General features: G+C 46.3%; 1 protein-coding gene across 3 annotated transcripts in view; it reads left to right on the top strand.

Annotated features, from left to right (window-relative positions):
• The window catches only part of Atg16 (Autophagy-related 16), a 54,838-nt gene extending 38,723 nt beyond the window's left edge, over positions 1–16,115 (top strand). For all 3 annotated transcript variants that reach the window (XM_077698139.1, XM_077698138.1, XM_077698137.1), the window contains 6 exons: positions 2,707–2,777; positions 7,127–7,198; positions 8,830–8,950; positions 12,288–12,552; positions 14,614–14,760; positions 15,638–16,115. In XM_077698139.1, coding sequence (XP_077554265.1) covers positions 2,707–2,777; positions 7,127–7,198; positions 8,830–8,950; positions 12,288–12,552; positions 14,614–14,760; positions 15,638–15,731 — 770 coding nt within the window. In that variant the 3' untranslated portion in view covers positions 15,732–16,115. The remainder of the gene's footprint in view (positions 1–2,706; positions 2,778–7,126; positions 7,199–8,829; positions 8,951–12,287; positions 12,553–14,613; positions 14,761–15,637) is intronic.
• Positions 16,116–17,591: the final 1,476 nt, after the last annotated feature.

Genomic DNA, 17,591 nt, shown 5'->3' with positions numbered 1-17,591 from the left:
CCGCTGCGCGTAAGAGAGTAATACTTGGCCCAGATGACCTTGACGACCCAATCTAATGATTGCGCTACTTCATTTAGTGTGCTCAAAATGCCTTTCAGGGCCCCTTTAAGAAATTGGTCAGATATTGGGAATTTTTGATTATCTGGCTTTGTCTCACCACAGACTCACCGAGGCACAATCGAGCATTCGACTTTCGGTTGTGTTTTAATATGGCTGCGAATCACTCAGACTACCCGCAGACTGCCCGTGGTGGGTCGGATACTGTCAGTCGACTGTATTTGTCATCACTTTTCTCCGGTGCTGGTCTCTGAGACAGTGTTATTGTGTAGCTTAGTGGTGTACTGTGGCAAAAGCAGCTTATAGGCTCCTGTGGTGTGGAGGCCCAATAGAATGTTGGATGAATGAAGGTGCCACTGAAGACATTGTGCAAACACATACACACCAGGTACCATGCCATCTCTTGTGCCATCACACAATGGGTGCATTGTAGTTCATACCAAAGGATGAGCATGTAAATGTAAGTACTGGGCTGTGCAGTGGCTAATCCTTTTATCTGCCAATGTGGAAGAGAGCCCCTGGTGTTTATATCATGTGCTCGAATAATATTGGGCCAGTAAATGAAATGAAATGCAGGAATAAGTAGTACTGTATGCGCATGCATGTTAACTCTTTCGTTACCACGCCCATTCAAATCGATCACCGGTGATCAATGATTTATATTGCCTATTTCGGCATGTTGTAGTCGTTTCTAGAACACCTAATGTGGCCAGTGGTTAGTCTAGGCACTGCACTTTTAGAATTAGTTTGAATTTCCCCACTCCGGCGACATTGAGATTTTTGAAGGCGTTTCTTGCGAGCTAAAGTGCATGTGTGCTGAAGGGGGCGTGGCTGCTGCACTTGACAAAAAAGCATGCCGCTTGTGGTTACGCTGCATTACCATAATTTTCTTTTATCAAAAGGCTCCTGGCAAGCCAAGTACCAAATAATGTTGTCAGCTTTGTAATACGACAGCATTGAGAGGTGATAATTTTTTAAAAATGACACCAGCTAATCACTAGTGATCTTTGGTTCAGAGAAAGGGTAGCTTTATTCTGCCAAAGCTTAGTTCTGATGGTCCCCTGCATGTCTAGCAAGTGTGCCTGGCATTTTCAGCCAGTTTCCAACAGTTTTCGTTTCGTTATTGCGTTGCGAAATTCATGTTTGGCGCTACTACGCAGTTACATAACTACGAGCTCATTTGCCATGGTGCCTCCGTTGCCCGCTACTGTTCCGCAAAACAAGCATGCTGCTGGTGCTTCCATTTTACCAACACCTTACTTCTCAATAACAGCTTCCGCTGAAAGTCGAAAGATAACACCGAGTCGGCGAATATCAGTTCAGACGAGGAGAACGCTCCCAATCGGCCTTGAACATCGCCAGCTGCTCACCGGCCAGTTTCGTTTTTGTCCGAGGGTATTTCCAAAAGTCTTGTGTCGCCTCTTAGTAGAGCTGTCTATTGTGGCAAAGTCTCCAACAGCCTTGTAATTGTTTCTTTTCGAAATTGTCAGGTGGCGCTGCAATGTTGCAGGCTTGAAGTGCTGAACTCACTTCATAGCACAACGGCGGCTTGGTGAAAGCTTGCTGGGCATGATTATAGCGCATCGTACCTTATTCCTGCAAGCAGGGCTACCATAGCGAGTCAGAACATAGCAATAAACCGCAAATTCAAGTTCTGACTGGTAACTGATGATCTGAACGTCAACAAGCATCCACCACAGAGTTTGGTTTTTAACTCTAAGTGGATTTTTTCCCATCGCTTGCTTGCCTTCAATATTGTGCTGGTCATAATCATTGACAAGGTGTTATTAAATCACGTGGAGGCTAATTGGGGCCACTAATGATGTCAACCCACCAGATTTTTTCCAGAGAATCATCCAAGATAGCAATATTTGAAATAGAGGTTGGGCTTCACCGCAAGGGCCATTCTCCTTCCTGTATTCCTCTAGCTCCCCTCCTTCACCTCCATTCCAGCATTCTCCTCACACACTTCCTCTCCTCTGGCACCTTCCACTACACTTTTTTCATTCCTTTCTTGGCTAGCCCTTCTGCCATTCTCCACAACACTGTCCATTCCTCTTCCTAACTCCCCCCATTCCTGTTCCCCACTTATGTTTTTGTTTCTTATTCCCGCTCCCCCACATCAGTTTCACCATTCCCGCTCCACTTTTGTCCTCAGAAATCCCAAGTGTAGCACTTTTTTTTATCCTCTGCTTGCTCCTCTCTTTGGTTTCCTCCCATTCCTGCTAAACTTGTCTGACTCCCTCCGCTACCTTCCCTGATTTCTTTCCCCATACCCTATTCTTATTCCCCATTCTCCTCCCTTCCTTCTCCTGCCTAGGGACTAACGGTCTCGTTGGAGTACACAGGAAAATCGGGCATCGCATTGTGTCCTGGGCAGTTTGCGGACGGTCCGCGACTGATAATCATATTCATTATCCTTTCATTAGTGCTAAAAGTGCACGCACACTAACACACCAAAGTTGGCATGCTCGCACCAAGAACACTGTCTCACCTCTGTTGGGAGGTTTATTGCCACCTCTCGTGAGGGCTGTTTAAGCAGTGTGCGTACTCGGACCGCTGCAGCTAGTAAGCGCCAGTTCCCTCTCACTGATGACACGTTCATTCCTCTCTCCCCCACCTCCATCCCACCCCCTTCCGTGCTCACAGAGCAGGCCCTGCTGAGGGGCACCCTGGGTGGGAGCAATGCGGCTGTCATGTCCCTCGACATGGACACCGAGGTGAGCCTGCTGCTGCTCTCTTGCACACCCGTTCCACCTGCCGCAGTGACCCGGTTGACTGTCTTGTGGGACACTGCCGGTCATGTTCGATGTCATGCTGTCCTGGTGGATAGACAAAGCTCAATGCCTTTTCAGAAGTTCTCGGGGAGAAAAATACCATTGCCAAATGCCGCTTGTTGTCACAGGTTTCTGCAAAGGAAAAATTGCAGCCGTCCACCCAACTGTGGGTGTGCAACAGGTGCAGGGGGAACCTGTGCAGCTTTGTCAGCAACTTTGCAGCTGGTCCAGGTTTTCAACCTTGTCTGCTACATGGCTGTTGAAATTGGGGCAGCTCTTGCCATCAAAAGTTCCTGGGAAAGGAAGGTTGCCTTTGTAACCATTTAGGCCTGCAGTTGGGCGGGCAATACTAATATTTGCTTTGAGGATTGTGAAGGGTGGCCAACTCTGACGTCAGTGGGGCCGCCATCTCGCAGAGAGAACGCAACTTAGGGGGAGTTGAAGGCTTGTCAGGAATCCTTCTTTTGGAGGAACTGCACTGTGCACGTCACACCCAAGCGATTTATACTGTACTGTTCACTGTAATCGTTTCATTGTGGCGGACTTTGGTTATACAGTTGGCTGCTAGGTTTATTAAAGGGGCCATGCAGACAAAACACAAGTTTGGTTCGCTCAAAAAATTGCCTCGTTAGAATCATACTGACACCGCTTTTAACGCACGCTTTGCTCAGATAAGCTATATAATTAGAAAAAAAAAGGGAATGGCCATTCGACCCACTAGCTCATTTCCCGCAACAGAACCTATCATGTCATATGCCCAGCTGTGCGATTGGCTGAGGCCATCAAAAGCAAACGCAAATTAAGCAGTGCTTATAAGCTTGCCGAACGAGCTATTTGCACTCAAAATTAGGGCACATTCTTTTTACAGCAGTAAAAATGGTGGGGTGAACAGTGTAAATTACGAAAGCACACGGAAACGTAGAAGTACCGATGCGCACTGCTGTTCATAGTGGGCGCACTACGCTTGTCCGTCGTTTTGGAGTTGTCTTGCGCGACACTGGCCGATTGGTGTAAGTGACGGTGTCTTGTGTAACCCTGTTTGTCCAGGATACCCCATGTTTCATGAAAAAATTACTTTCTATGGTAACAAAAACTAGCCAGGTGCAAATACAGTCAAAAACAAAGCAATGGCGCACAACGGTCCGTGGCTGAGTATTGTAGCGCCATCTGGGAGGTCTGACTGCAGCCAAGGCTGCAGAGCCTAATGACGCACTGGAATTTTGTTTGAATACCCGCCCTCATGAGTTCATTACAGACGTCGCACAAATACACGATTTGGCAGGAGAATCAGTTTTAACCTAAATCGATTAATTTCTCTGATTACGGCATCATTTGCTGCCGGACAAGTGCGGGGGCCACTTTAAAACACAAAATATTTAGAATAAAACAAATTTGCATTTTGTCTGCATGAGCACAGGCGGCCAAGGCGCGGACGATACTTGATGTGTCGTATGCTTGAAGTTCACTGCGCTCCGCCGAAGAGAGGTGGAGAGGAAACTCGTGGCGCCGCATTCTGGGGCTGTTCCCGGTGGCTTGGCTTTGCATGCTGAGAAAGGGGGGGCTTCTTGCACTTGGCTTGGCTATGTGGCGCCATCTGCTAGTTCCTCTTGTAACAGCAATAACGTGTTACCTTCTACGGCTGTTCAAAACGAAGAAGCAAGTTCGGACTCGGAAACATATTAGGGGAGAATTGGAAGCACGATTGCATTTTGAGCTCAACTTAGTTACCTTGTTTTGATTTTATTTATCATTTATAAACTTTATGCGCATTTTTGCTAGTACTGCAATGAGGTTCTGCAGCTCCTGCGAGGCTGTGTTACATTACAGTTCAGCCCTAGCCGTTTGTGAACAACAAACGTCCTTATCTGCAGTGCTTTGTAACTTCTGGGTGCGTGGCTTCTGCTGTCCATGTGAAGATTAACTTGTGGTACTGTTTGCTGTAGTAATATGGTGTTAATCTTGCTAATTGTGACCAGAAATTGCCATGACACACAGGAGAACAGCAAAACGCGTAATTTGGTGTGGAGTCATTCACTATGTGCAGCAAACAATATGTAATGCTCATCCCATGTTTCCTTTTGCGTCTCTGTGATGCTTTCCTTGCTCTGTTAGTAAGAGCAGACTAGCATGACCTGGCTCTGCCCTAAAGGCTACCACCCTTTAGGGCAGAAAGTTTTGACCAGTATGGAAAGTTTTGACCAGTATAGAATTGCCTGATAAGTAGATGCGGACAATTAATGTATACAAAACTCAATATGTGGTCTCACTGAGGGCAAAGCAAAGGGAGGTATGCTTAATATTTTCAGTGCTTTGAAATTGTGAGCAATGAAAGGCAGCTACCAGCAAGATGGATGTAAACAGGGTGAGGTGGTATCAAAGCGTTTGTGTATTAATTACAGCCGATGTAAGTTCTTTGACTGCCTTGATTTGTTTGCGAAATTTACAGCATGTGCCACCTTTTTGTAGGCAGCTAGCTCTCATTTGGTGATCACACTTTGAACGGTGCTGTTAACTCTTTCGCTACCGCAGAAAATTGACCAATTTTTAGGGGTCCAAGAAAACATTGTTTTTTCCTGCTAAAAAATTATTTAGGCACTAATTGCAGGAGCAAAAAATGCAGATTATTTAACGGCCTTTCCAATAACACCAGTTTTTTAAAGGTTTTTATATATCATAGTTGTGAAAAAAAATATCAAAATCAAAAGTTTTGTCAAGTTGTCGAAAAAAATGATAAAAAAGGAGTTGTGTATATCAAACCACCGGTAGTAGAAAAAAATTAGAATATACATTTTGTAGGGAACCATTTCAAAAACAAACCCTAAAAAAAATGTCGACTTGCGCGGAACAGTTTTTCAGATATAAAAAAAAAATGTTAGCACGCACGGTGCTCATGTCTTGCGGTGAAGCCCAACCTCTAATTCAAAATGTGCAACTTCGGGTGGTTCCCTGGAATAAATCTGGCGGTCTGACGTTATCAGAGGCACCAATTTGCCCCCACATAACGTAAAAACATCTTGTCAATGGCTGACTTTGCATTTACAGCGATCACAATATTCGGGACAAGCACTCGATGCGGAAAAAAACATGCATGAAGTTGAAAACGGAACGCCGTGGCTGATGCTTGTTGTCGTTCACGGTCAGTTATCTCTCAAAACATAAAGCTGAGCTTTATTATCATCTTCTTACTCGCAATTATAGCCTTGCTCGCAAAAATGAGGTACGATGAGCTAGAATCGTGTCCTGCGATCTTTGGCCGAGTAGCAGTTGGCGCGCTCAAAAAGATCAGCACAACGAGCCTCCTCTATTGCAGTGCCACCTAACATTTTTCAAATGAAACAGTACAAAAACTTATCGGAGACTCCGTCCGAATAGACAGTTCAACTAAGCAGCAATATTAGACACCCGGATATATCCTCGCATGGAAACGAAACTGGAAGGCGAACAGCTGGCAGTGTAAGGCCGGTTTGAAGCGCTGTCCTCGGCGGAACAGATATCTGGCGATTGGGTGTGACCTTTTGACTTGCATCTGAAGTTCTTATCGCAGAAATCGGGTTAAGGTGGGGGGAAATAAGGAGCGGCGTGCTTTGTTCGAGGATCAGTCGCGGACGCTTCAGGCGCCATGGCAGGTAGCCTTGAAGTTGGGTAACTGCGTAGTAGCGCTAAATATGAATTTCGCGATGCAGAAACGAAACCGAAACTGTTGTAAACTGTTTGCTAATGGTCCTGGGGTGAGTAGAACTACCACAGTACATAGAACAACTTGCGCAAAGGCAATAAAACTGCCTAAAATCATAAAGTAGCTTTGCAACCAGGCACTGCTTGACATTTTCAGCCGATTTCTGGGATTAGTACTGTCAGAGCGCGAACCTGACGATTGAAAATCGTTTGCTAGTTCCCCATTCACGCCCTGATAGCAAAAAACAAGCGCTGGTGCAGAGTAATTACGAGTTGCACGCATTCTTCGTTGGTAGCCGTGACGCGCGATGACCACGCCCCTTTTCCACACCCAGGTGATTCAAAATCGTGTCAAAAATCACTTTTCCGTTGCAAAAATGAAAACAAAACTGATTTTGAAAGGCCATTTTCTTATCTAACTCCGAACAGCTTTACTTGTTCGAGAAACGCCTGGAACGCTATGAAAAGGCGCTCGCAAAAGTATCGATCAGATTGATCGAATTTGATAGGCGCGGTAGCGAAAGAGTTAAGAGTGCCGTGTTTTTTTTTGGAGTTAAGGGCTCTGTTGTCACATGTTGGGCTCTTGCCGAACTCAGTGGTGCCTGTTTGACTTGCAGGAGAACCTAGTCCTGGCAGCTTCGAATGACTTCTCCAGCAGAGTCTGGACACTCAGTGACCAAAGGCTAAGGGTGAGTGGGCAGGGGCCCAAATGTGATCCCCCTTTTCGTAGCCTCATCGCTTTCGCAGAGGGAGGAAAACATTAATTTTACCAGAGGCAGTGTTAATTTCACCTGCAATTTGTCTAACTGGCCAAGCACTGCCTCCTTTTATGCAACTCATTGTGCTGAGATCAAGCCTTTATGAATGCCTAGATGCGCTCTGCTGCAAAGTTCTGAGAGAATGCCATCCATCGCCAACTGTAGACATCAAGTAAAAAAATATAGAATGGGTAAATGTTAGCTTGAAAACACAAAAGTGGTCGCCTTTGACGTTTGTGTCAGGATTGCCTGAGTTGGCTTTCTCGAAGCGTTTCACTGCTACTCTGCTCTTGTGTTATAGTTAAACCAGCCGAGTATTTTCCCTTTTGTTTGAAATTGTATCACTTGTGTCAGACATTTTCTCAAAGGGCACTTCCCAGCCTGTCGAAAATGCCAAAGATGTTTGGTGTTTTTCTTGGAATAAATGTTCCACCCCCAAATTTTTGGGTGAGGACATGCTGTCTGGGAACTTTATGGCACACTAATATTTGCATTGTGAAAGTTGGGTGGGGACACTTTCCAAACATTTGTAACGAAAGATTTTCAAGGCATGACCAGATGCGCCTCAAGGAGTACCGTATTTACCCGATTCTAACGCGCCCCCGATTATAACGCGCCCCCGATTTTCCTGGCAAAAAAACCTGAAAAAACTTGCACTTCTGATTGCAACGCGCGCAGAACTTTGTGACCCAGACAAACGAATGCAAGAGAAACGGGCGGTTTATTTCCCGAAGTAATCTCACTCATCTCACTCCTCGTCGCTCTCCGAGAGCTCCTTGTTGCTTTACGCTGACCACAACATCTCGTCCTCGGTGCTGTCAAGCGCGTTCGCGCTGCCACACTTCTGAACGAACGTTCAACCATAGTCAATGGGATCGTGGCCCACACCTCGCACGCCCATCCCGCGAGCTTCTCCAGAGGTGCACGCTTCAGCCGACCGCTCGTTTTGAACGCGTGAGAGCTGGTGCTGCCATTGCTGTTATAAAGTGTGCAAGTGGAACGATTTGACAATTTGTGTGAACACCGATAGAAAAGCTTAAACGCGTGTGCCACCTGCGTCCGAAAAATTGTTGCTAAAAGCTTTGGCGCCATCTTGAGATGGCGATAGCGATGGGTGGGACGAAATTTCCGCTGTTTCGGCAGTTTCGGTTTTGTATCCGATTCTAATGCGCATGCGATTTTTCGGCCTATTTTTCCGGAAAAAAAGTGCGCGTTAGAATCGCGTAAGTACGGCAGGCAGAAAAAAGAGACAAACTGCACCTTTGATGTGCACATTCAAAACCTTTCTCCTAATGAACATCTTCAGTCAGAAGTGTTCAAGGCGAAGGCAGAAGGTTATCGTGCTCCGACTTTCCTGTCTGGGCAGAGGAGAGGGGATTAAATTAAGCCTCTTACCGATAGGGCTTGAAGTCTGCACAGATCTCAACCAATGCATATTGTTGCTAGATGATCAAGCTTTTATTTTTCCGCTTACAGAGTAAGTTATAGAGAAAGTAATAACTAGCGGTGTCCGCTGTGTCGTTGATCGCATGTTCTCCAACTGTGCCACTTCACTTGTCCAGCACACCCTGACGGGCCACAGCAGGAAAGTGCTGGCGGCCAAGTTCCTAGGCGACACGGGCCGGGTGGCCTCCGGCAGCCACGACCGCACCCTCAAGATCTGGGACCTCCGAAGCAGGGCCTGTGAGTCCACTCCCTCTTCGCTGCACTTGCGCATGCTGCTGCTGTTCCTCCTCCCTGCAAGTCTTGTATGGTAGCATTCTGGTTTTCAATGCGAAAGCATTACATGGCTCATGAAAGAAAAAAAAGCTGGCATCCAGTGTCGGTGTCTGAAGCAAAACAACTCCTAGAAATCTAGTTGGCTGCAATATGTGGCACATACCCAGAGAGGGACTTGGCCCGTGCTTTCCTGGGATTTTTTTTTACGTTAGACGTAGCATTAAGCGAAGATGTCTAACCATGTTAGTTAGTATCAACGGCTTGGTGTATAATGAGTTTGGTGTTGCTTGGCATGTCGTTAAGCTAAAAGCTAAATGTTGGGGCTACCTAACGTTAAGGCAAACAAGGACAATACAAACCCACACAAATGTATAAGCCGACCATTACCCTTATAATTTTTGGTTTTATGTGAGTCCCGACACTCGCAGTGTTACTTACCCACAGAGCAGCACATTGGTTTCGCCTTACAATGCAACAGTCACCGGCGACACATCCGTATCGTCGGCAGCTGCAACCTTTCAGGGGCCATGAGGACAAAAATATAAGCTTGGTTCATTAGAAAGATTCCTTCGTCCTGATAACAATGATACGAGTTTTGTCGCAAACTTCGCAAAAATAATGGAGATAGAGTGGAACCCCGATGCTATGTCCCTCTTCTTACAGTGACCCACTTCTTACAACAGATCACCACAATTCCGGAAAACTCCCAATAGAAACGATGCATTAAAAACCCTGTTTGCAAAACGCTCGGGTGCACGTGGGCCGCTTCATACAATGAATGCTAGCAGGGATAAACCGGCATTTTTCCCATCTTTTACACCGCTTTGCCGCCTCGTCCTGACCTTTCCTTAGTCTTAACCCCTATTTGACGCTGCTTGATGTGCGAAGGTCCACAGGCGGGCCAGGCCACTTGCTGAACAGACGCAAGCAAGCAGGCGGGTACTGGCCCCACGTGGCAGCAGAATGCAAACGCGCCAACCACGAGAAGTCGTAGTGGCCAGCGGACCGCGAAAACACGTACGACGCAAACCCCACGGTGGTGACTGAACACCCACTTTCTTCAACCGCTCAATTCAAGTTTCTTCCTTTCACCGCACTCTCTCCTCCTGTGCCTCTGTTCTGTGCTTACCAGTGTCTTTCAAAGCCGCGTTGTCGCTCCGCTTCTTGCTTTGCCCCGTTTTTTCTGCCGCCACCTCGTACAATCGTTCGGTTCGCTTGGCCTTGGCAGTTTCACACTCTCGCCTTTTCCCCTCTCAGTTTGCTCGGCCAGGTCAGCCTTATCTTACGCGCGAGGTGTGGGCTGGCAGACTATAAACAGCGCGGGACTGCAAGGGGGTTGTGTAGGGCGCAGTGTGGAGGGCTAGCGCAGATGCCATGGGGAGAAGGGGGGCCACAAAATGGGCGTTTTATTTTTAGAAACTTTATTTAGATTTCAGTTAGTTCAGTTAGGGGTTTGCAAATTACGTGAAAACGCGCTAACTATAGTAGTTTAAGTGAGTTCATAGCACACCTGTCACATAACACTCTCCACTAGGCCGGCATTTACCCGAACCCTGATAATACGGCACCCTGGTCATACGACGCTTTCACGTGGGCTCCTTAAAGTCGTATTATGAGGGTTCCACTGTATTAAAGAAAACATGCGAAGCAGTGGCGACTCCTAGTGTCACTAGATAAGGTTTCAGAGTACCTGCACTTCTTTCTCCTATTGTTCCGTGCCGCCTTCGTGATCATTGGTCTGTTCCCATCATGTGACATTTGCTTACAATAAGATGCTTCATGGGTGCCACCGTTCTGTTGTTTATGTGTTTTAGTCAGTCAACTGAGGTAGACTTAGCTTGTCCTCCCTGCTCTGTGGCTGCGCGCGACTGAGGACGTTCCGAGCGCGCATCCGAGGTAACGCGCCTTGCAGCATTTCAGCAGCAGAAGTGTGTCCGAAGATGCCGTTTTGCTGCATCTTCGGCAGTGTTGTTAACAAACGACCCGGTTGAAGTTAGCAATGAGGCCGCAGAAGTGGCAATCTGGCACCACTGATAAACACCAATATGGCCACCGTTGCTTACTTGCGTGCCTTAGTGATGGTACTCGGTGTCTAAGCTAGTGACGCTAGTGACTGCCTAGCCATTTTCCGGCAACTTTTCTGCAACGTCACAGAATTTTGTTGGTGTGATCAGCGGCTGCCGAACTATCCCATCTCTAAGGAACATGACTGGGCAATTGTAGCAGGTCCTCGAGTACTGTTTGATTGCATCACTTGAATGCTAATGTGCATGCAGTGAACTCAATGAAAAGTGTGTTTTAGTGCTGGCCCATATGACATCACTCCTGCCCATAACGCATCACCGTGGCGCGAAATTTGAAAGTTTCTCAGTTCTTTTGCGTTTTTTCAGTTAAAAAATGCCTTTCGTGGCTGGAATGATGCTGGCTGGTGTAGCGAAGCCTGTTTTATCAAATTAAAGGGGGAAACTGCTCTTAAAACAGCTCCTCTTAATTTTTAAGTAAACTGTGTGGAACTTGTCAGCCTTGCTGCTTTTTTTCCACTGATCTCAAATATGCCATTATTTTTTGAGTCAGTCAATTAGTTCCTAAGATAATTAGAGATAATTAGTCATTTGTGGAGGAACAATGGACAAAAAAGGGTTGGTCATAAAGCTGCAATCTCTATATTTTCCAATACTATCTACCCTGGTGAATGCAAAAGCGAATCGGTTTTTTGATGCACCCATTTTGAATGCCCATTTCAAACAACAGTTTAATGAGCTGTAAAATGAGTTTTAAGCAGTGCATCAACTGATTGGCTGACTCATAAAATAATGGCATATTTGAAATCAGTGGTAAAAAAAGCACCGAGACTGGCAAGTTTCACAAAGTTTACTTAAAAATCAGAAGAAATTGACAGTAGCAAAAGATGGCCATCTACGCCAGTACACCACAGGTACCCTGCAGCAAAACTAGAAAACATTACTTGCAGCGCAAAACCCAGCTTTGAATCTTAATGTGCAGCTTTGAATTTTGCCTTTCGTGTCAGCTACTGTAAAAAATCGAGTTTTTTATTTATAGCAGGTCTTATCGATCTACTAAAGCGATCGATCTACTTCAGTTTAACAAAGAAATTCAAATTCCCCTCTCCACCCCCCCATACACACACACACAGTTTCCGGTGATTGAATCAAGATTCAGCTACTTGAACACATGTTATGTGCTGAAGCTTTAAGTCATTGGCACGGGAGTTTGAAACGCTTCTCGCTGTATTCTGTGGGATGCTTATACGGATACTGACCCTGTCTGCCTGCGCGTGCAGGCATCCGGACCATCTTTGCGGGCTCCTCGTGCAACGACCTGGTGGCAAGCGACGGGGCAGGCACGACCATCATCAGCGGCCACTTTGACAAGCGCATCCGCTTCTGGGACTCGCGGGCGGAGAGCAGCGCCAACGAGATCGTGCTGGGGGGCCTGATCAGCTCGCTCGACCTCTCGGCCGACCGCTGCCAGCTGCTCTGCTGCGTGCGAGACGACAGCGTCAAGCTGCTCGACGTGCGCATGAACCAGGTCCTCGTCAGCTTCGGGTGCGTCCCCCCCTCCCCAGTCCGGTAGTCCTCGCGTCTTATTGAGAACTTTGCAGGATCAGCTTGCATCCAAATTTGCTGCATTTGCTGCATTTGGGGGAAGCCAAGACTTTTTGATGAGGAAAAATGACAAAGATTACATTATGAGGTTTAAGGGGGGACGTGGCATGTTAAACTTTTTTTGTACTTTACGGGCCAAATGTAATGACATTAGGAGCATTTATGTAGTTAACTATCCTAATAAAAAAACTGAAATTACCTTAAAAATATCTTCTATAACTTTCTGAGTTACAAGACCAATTACCTTTGCAAAGTCGTGGCAAGATTAATTAACTAATTAGGCAATAACTTAACAAGTGTGATCTGGAAGGTTTATTTTGTGCCGAGAAGCTATTAGATTGTTGCTTTATTTCTTTTCGGTATCCAGAAAGAAAGAAAGAGAGAAGTTTCACTTTCATTTTGACACTAAACTTTTTCTGGTTCTGAGGAAAAGGTGAATTTTCTTTTTTTTTATACCTAAAAGTTATAAAACATTAGTCCAATAGCTTATCGGCACAAAATAAAGCTTCCTGATCACACTGACATAAAAATCTTGTTGAGTTATTGTCTGATTAGTTAATTATGCTTAATTAGTCTAGTGACTCAAAAAGTATAGAAGATAAATGCTCCTAATTTGATTCATTTAGGTTTGTTGATAAAAAGTCATTTTACTCGCCACATCCCTCCCTTAACGCGTCAAAGCTACATAGAGGCCACGAGGTGTGCCGTAAAGGGCGGGCTGTGGATTAATTTCCCCCACCTACAGATCTTTAGCATGTACCGAATTCTTGACACACCAGCGTTCTTGCTTTTCGTTTCCATCTGAAAAGCAGCAGCCGCAGCTGGCAATTGAAGCCATGCGCTTGGGCTCAGCAGCACCCGCAAACAAGTTAAAGCTTCGTGTAGAAAATTTGTCTCACACCGGCTGAGCACTATAATTGGTCCATGGCTTATTATTTGAAACCACTTTTATCCCAAATTTCAAAAAATAAATTCGTTATTGTTGCAGCGATGGTGAGTTTTTAGCCACTTACTTGCTGGGTCCTTGTGATGTAGCAGGATCTTGTTTGTGCTATTGGCAGCCACGGCCCAAAGCCACCGCCAAAAGATGATAATGTATGTGGTAAAATGGTCATGTGCAGTTCACACATAATTGTGTTTTTATTGTTTCTCTTATTATGTCGGATAGCACAAAATCATATAGCAAAATAGTAAAGTTTTTCAATATTTCGGCTGGGAAATGGGACTGCTCGAGCTGCCTAATGATTAGAATGGCCATGCTCAGTGGCGCCATTGTGCTGATTATGTCAGTTTTTGATGGAGGGTCCCTAGAAATGTATAGTAGCTGAAAGAAAATGCAACTTAAAAAATAACTAAACGATGTTTTTCCTCTTTTGTGGTTTGACACCCATGACCTTCGTTTAGGGCTAAATAAAGGCAGTACGACTGCTAACAAGACAAAGTAGTTGGTTCCTTGCTTTGTTTTGCCATTTTTGTTTCTCATTGTGCACTGTCCCGTAACTACAAGTTCCACGGTAGCACCACCAACGTCGCACTTCGGTTTGGGGTGCTCAGGAGCTCTAGCCATGCGCCTAGAATAATCCAACTTCTGTAAAGTCAGTCAGCAACTGCCCATGTGGCTTTGGCATTACGTCTGATTTGCTAGCACCCTGGTCCTGAGTGTCTGGATGCATGCCTAGCTTTGGCCCCTTCACTAGCCCTTGAGCATGTGCGAAGGAGGCAGCTTGCCAGTGACACTACTGGCACTGGTGGCATCAACTACTCATGCTGGGGTTGCCCCAAACCCCACATTCGTGGCACCGTGGAGGTGCTCTTCAGCTCCTCCCAAGTATATGCATCTCATAACTGGCAGCCTCATTGTAAGCTTCATGGATCGATTGTTGCAGTATATTGCTAGTGAGACTTCAGTGGGATCATCAGGGTAGTATTCGCTGGTTGGCATAGCCAAACATGCACGTCAGGGGGAGCGGAGTGAGTGTATGCATGCGGCATGCCCTGCAGGGACGACAACTTCAAGGTGGCCTTCGATTGGACACGGGCCAAGTTCAGCCCCGACTCGAGCTACGTTGCCGTGGGCTCCCAGGACGGCACCCTCTTCATCTGGAACACCCAGACGGGAAAGCTGGAGAAGAAGCTCAAGGAGATGAGGTGGGCACGCTGCCGCTTCTTCTTTCACCCTCGCAGGTCTTTTATTCCCCTTCTGCAGTCACTTCTTTTTTGACAGGGACATTCTTTCCAGGTTGCTAAACATAAGTTCTTTTACGTTGTATGCATTCCACTACCCTGTGTCTTCCACTTGGAGGGAATTTTCGCAAAAGGAAATTTGGCAACTAAGGAACTTAAACTCACAAAATTGTGCATACGTAACATTGTGAATGTGTAAAGGGATCAGTGTAACAGTGTAGCTACTCGCTCAATAATGAGCTCACAATGAGTTCAGTGAGCTCACTCGCTGTCAGGCTGCAGCCAACCCCCAAATCGAGACAAAACTGATTCGGAGATGCCAATGCATTCTAGTGATGTGGTTGGAAGTTTTTTGCGAGGATTGTTTGTCTTTCAGGCATAGTGCTGTTAGTGAACCAGGAATAAAATGTGGAAGTTTTCTCAATGGTTGCGTGATCATAGTATGTTAGTATGTTCTCCGTACAGTGAAACGCATTCAACATAAAACCGCATTCAGTGTGTGTCAGTCACAGCCAAAGCACTCCTGGTACTTCATTTGCCTGACAAATACCTCTCGAAATAGGACTCGACTTGATTTTTGTTTGTCCCCTGAATTTTGCTCTGCCCGTGAACAAGCAGCAAAGTGTATTTGTCTGTTTCTTTTTACGATTACAACATTTTACTTCACACACATCATGCACATCCTTCAATGAGACTGAACAAACCTTATTTTTTTGTCAGCCCCACGACCTTTTCACGACGCCACATTATATCTCCCATCCTCCTCTTCGTTCAATTGCATTTTTCATCACTTTGAACAGTCTGGGCCTCCCTCCTAATGCAAAGCACTGTTTTCTTCCAGCTCGGCCATCATCGCTTGCTCATGGAGCCCGAACGGAGAATACATTGCCAGCTCAGACCGGGACAAGCGGGTCTGCGTCTGGTCCCAGATCTGAACGGCTTGCCGTCACGTGTGCGTGGACTCGTGGGGAAAGCGTCTAAGCCGCCGCGGCCTCGTCTGCTTGAAACCAGTGCTTGAATGCAGCAGATACACCGTTGCAGCTGCTGCCACCGTTGCTGCTACTCTTTCAATCAAAACGTTAAAACTGCCTCTCCAAAAGACTGTGGCTGCTTGAGGATGGACTGGTGATGGTGCTCCTGGCGATAATACTCTGCAGCCCATGCAAGCCAGAGCGATGACTGCGCCGTCTGTGCCCTGCAGAGGCTAGACTTCTCTTTTTGTGTGTGTGTGTGCAATGCCAACGAACTGACGCTACTCCTTTTGCTGTTTGTATCATCCATGTCCCGTTTTGTCTGAAAATAAGCTGCCTGTTTACTGACATCACTGTCGTTGGTGTTGCTCCTGTCTGTCCGTAGAGGCATGTGCTGTCTCGTGTTTCCTCAGTCCTCACAGGAGGGCAGTGCCTATCAAAAGGGACATAAAAAGAGTGAAGGGGTGATCAGAGGTGGGAGTTCTTCTTCACTCTACTGTGTGCTCCACTGGGATCCTGGCACTACAGAAATGGTTCTTAATACTCTGAGGACATCAAACCCTTTGTATTGGCTGTGTATCTTGCAAATGGAGCAGAAACTTCGGGTTCCACTAAGCAACTTGAAAAAAGCTCAGTCGGCCCAATAGGAATTTTGATGGGACATTTCAGTCTACATGCAACCAATGGGTTTTGATAGGAGTTTTGGCCTACATGCTGCCAATGGACATTCTTAGGGGGAGTTTGGGCTGCATTCAGCCAAGAGGAGTTTGGCCCACAGGTTTACCAGTTTATGGGTACCGTACTTACCCGATTCTAACGCGCACTTTTTTTCCGGAAAAATAGGTCGAAAAATCTAATGCGCGTTAGAATCGGATACGAAACCTAAACTGCCGAAACAGTGGAAATTTCGTCCCACCCATCGCCATCTCAAGATGGCGCCAAAGCTTTTAGCAACAATTCTTCGGATGCAGAAAGCATAGGCGCCTATGGGCTTTTCTACCGGCATTCACACAAATCGTCAAATCGTTCCACTTGCGCGCTTGATAACAGCAATGGCAGCAGCGGCTCTCACGCGTTCAAAACGAGCGGTCGGCTGAAGCGTTCGCCTCTGGAGAAGCTCGCGGGATGGGCGTGCGAGGCGTGGGCCACGATCCCATTGACCATGGTTGAATGTTCGTTCAGAAGTGTGGCATCGCGAACGCGCTTGACGGCACCGAGGACGAGATGTTGTGGTCAGCGGAGAGCGACGAGGACTGAGATGAGTGAGATTACTTTGGGAAATAAATCGCCCGTTTCTCTCGAATTCGTTTATCTTGCTCACAAAGTTCCATGCGCGTTACAATCGGAGGTGCAAGTTTTTCGGTTTTTTTGCCAGGAAAATCGGGTGCACGTTAGAATCAGGGGCGCGTTAGAATCGGGTAATTACGGTAATTTAATGTGAGGTTTCAGGCTGCAAGCAGCCAAAGAGGTTTTGGTAGGTTTCGATCTAACAGCAAATAAAAATCCTCACCGGAGGCTTTGGGTTGCATGAGCTCATAGATATTTCATTGAGAGGTTACCATGTTCTTGTAAGCAATGAAAATTGTGATGACATGTTTGGTGGTTACATGCAGGCGATAGGAATTCCGGTATTGCATTTCAGCCTACGTGTAGACCATGTGAACCAGCGGGAATTTTGATAAGGGGTTTCGGGCCACATTGCTGCTGATGAAAATTTGTGGATAGGTTTCAACAGCCATTGGGAATTTCGTATACAGGTTTTGGGCTATTTGCGCTCAATTGGAATTTTCATAAGTTCTTGCCTGCGGGGCACCACATGGGAAT

This window comes from Haemaphysalis longicornis, unplaced genomic scaffold, assembly GCF_048455015.1.
Source record: "Haemaphysalis longicornis isolate Haplotype H1 unplaced genomic scaffold, Haemaphysalis longicornis Haplotype H1 scaffold_2, whole genome shotgun sequence".
Classification (NCBI taxonomy): domain Eukaryota; kingdom Metazoa; phylum Arthropoda; class Arachnida; order Ixodida; family Ixodidae; genus Haemaphysalis; species Haemaphysalis longicornis.
The sequence above is the reverse complement of the archived record's forward strand: the minus strand, read 5'-3'. Positions and strand labels throughout refer to the sequence as shown.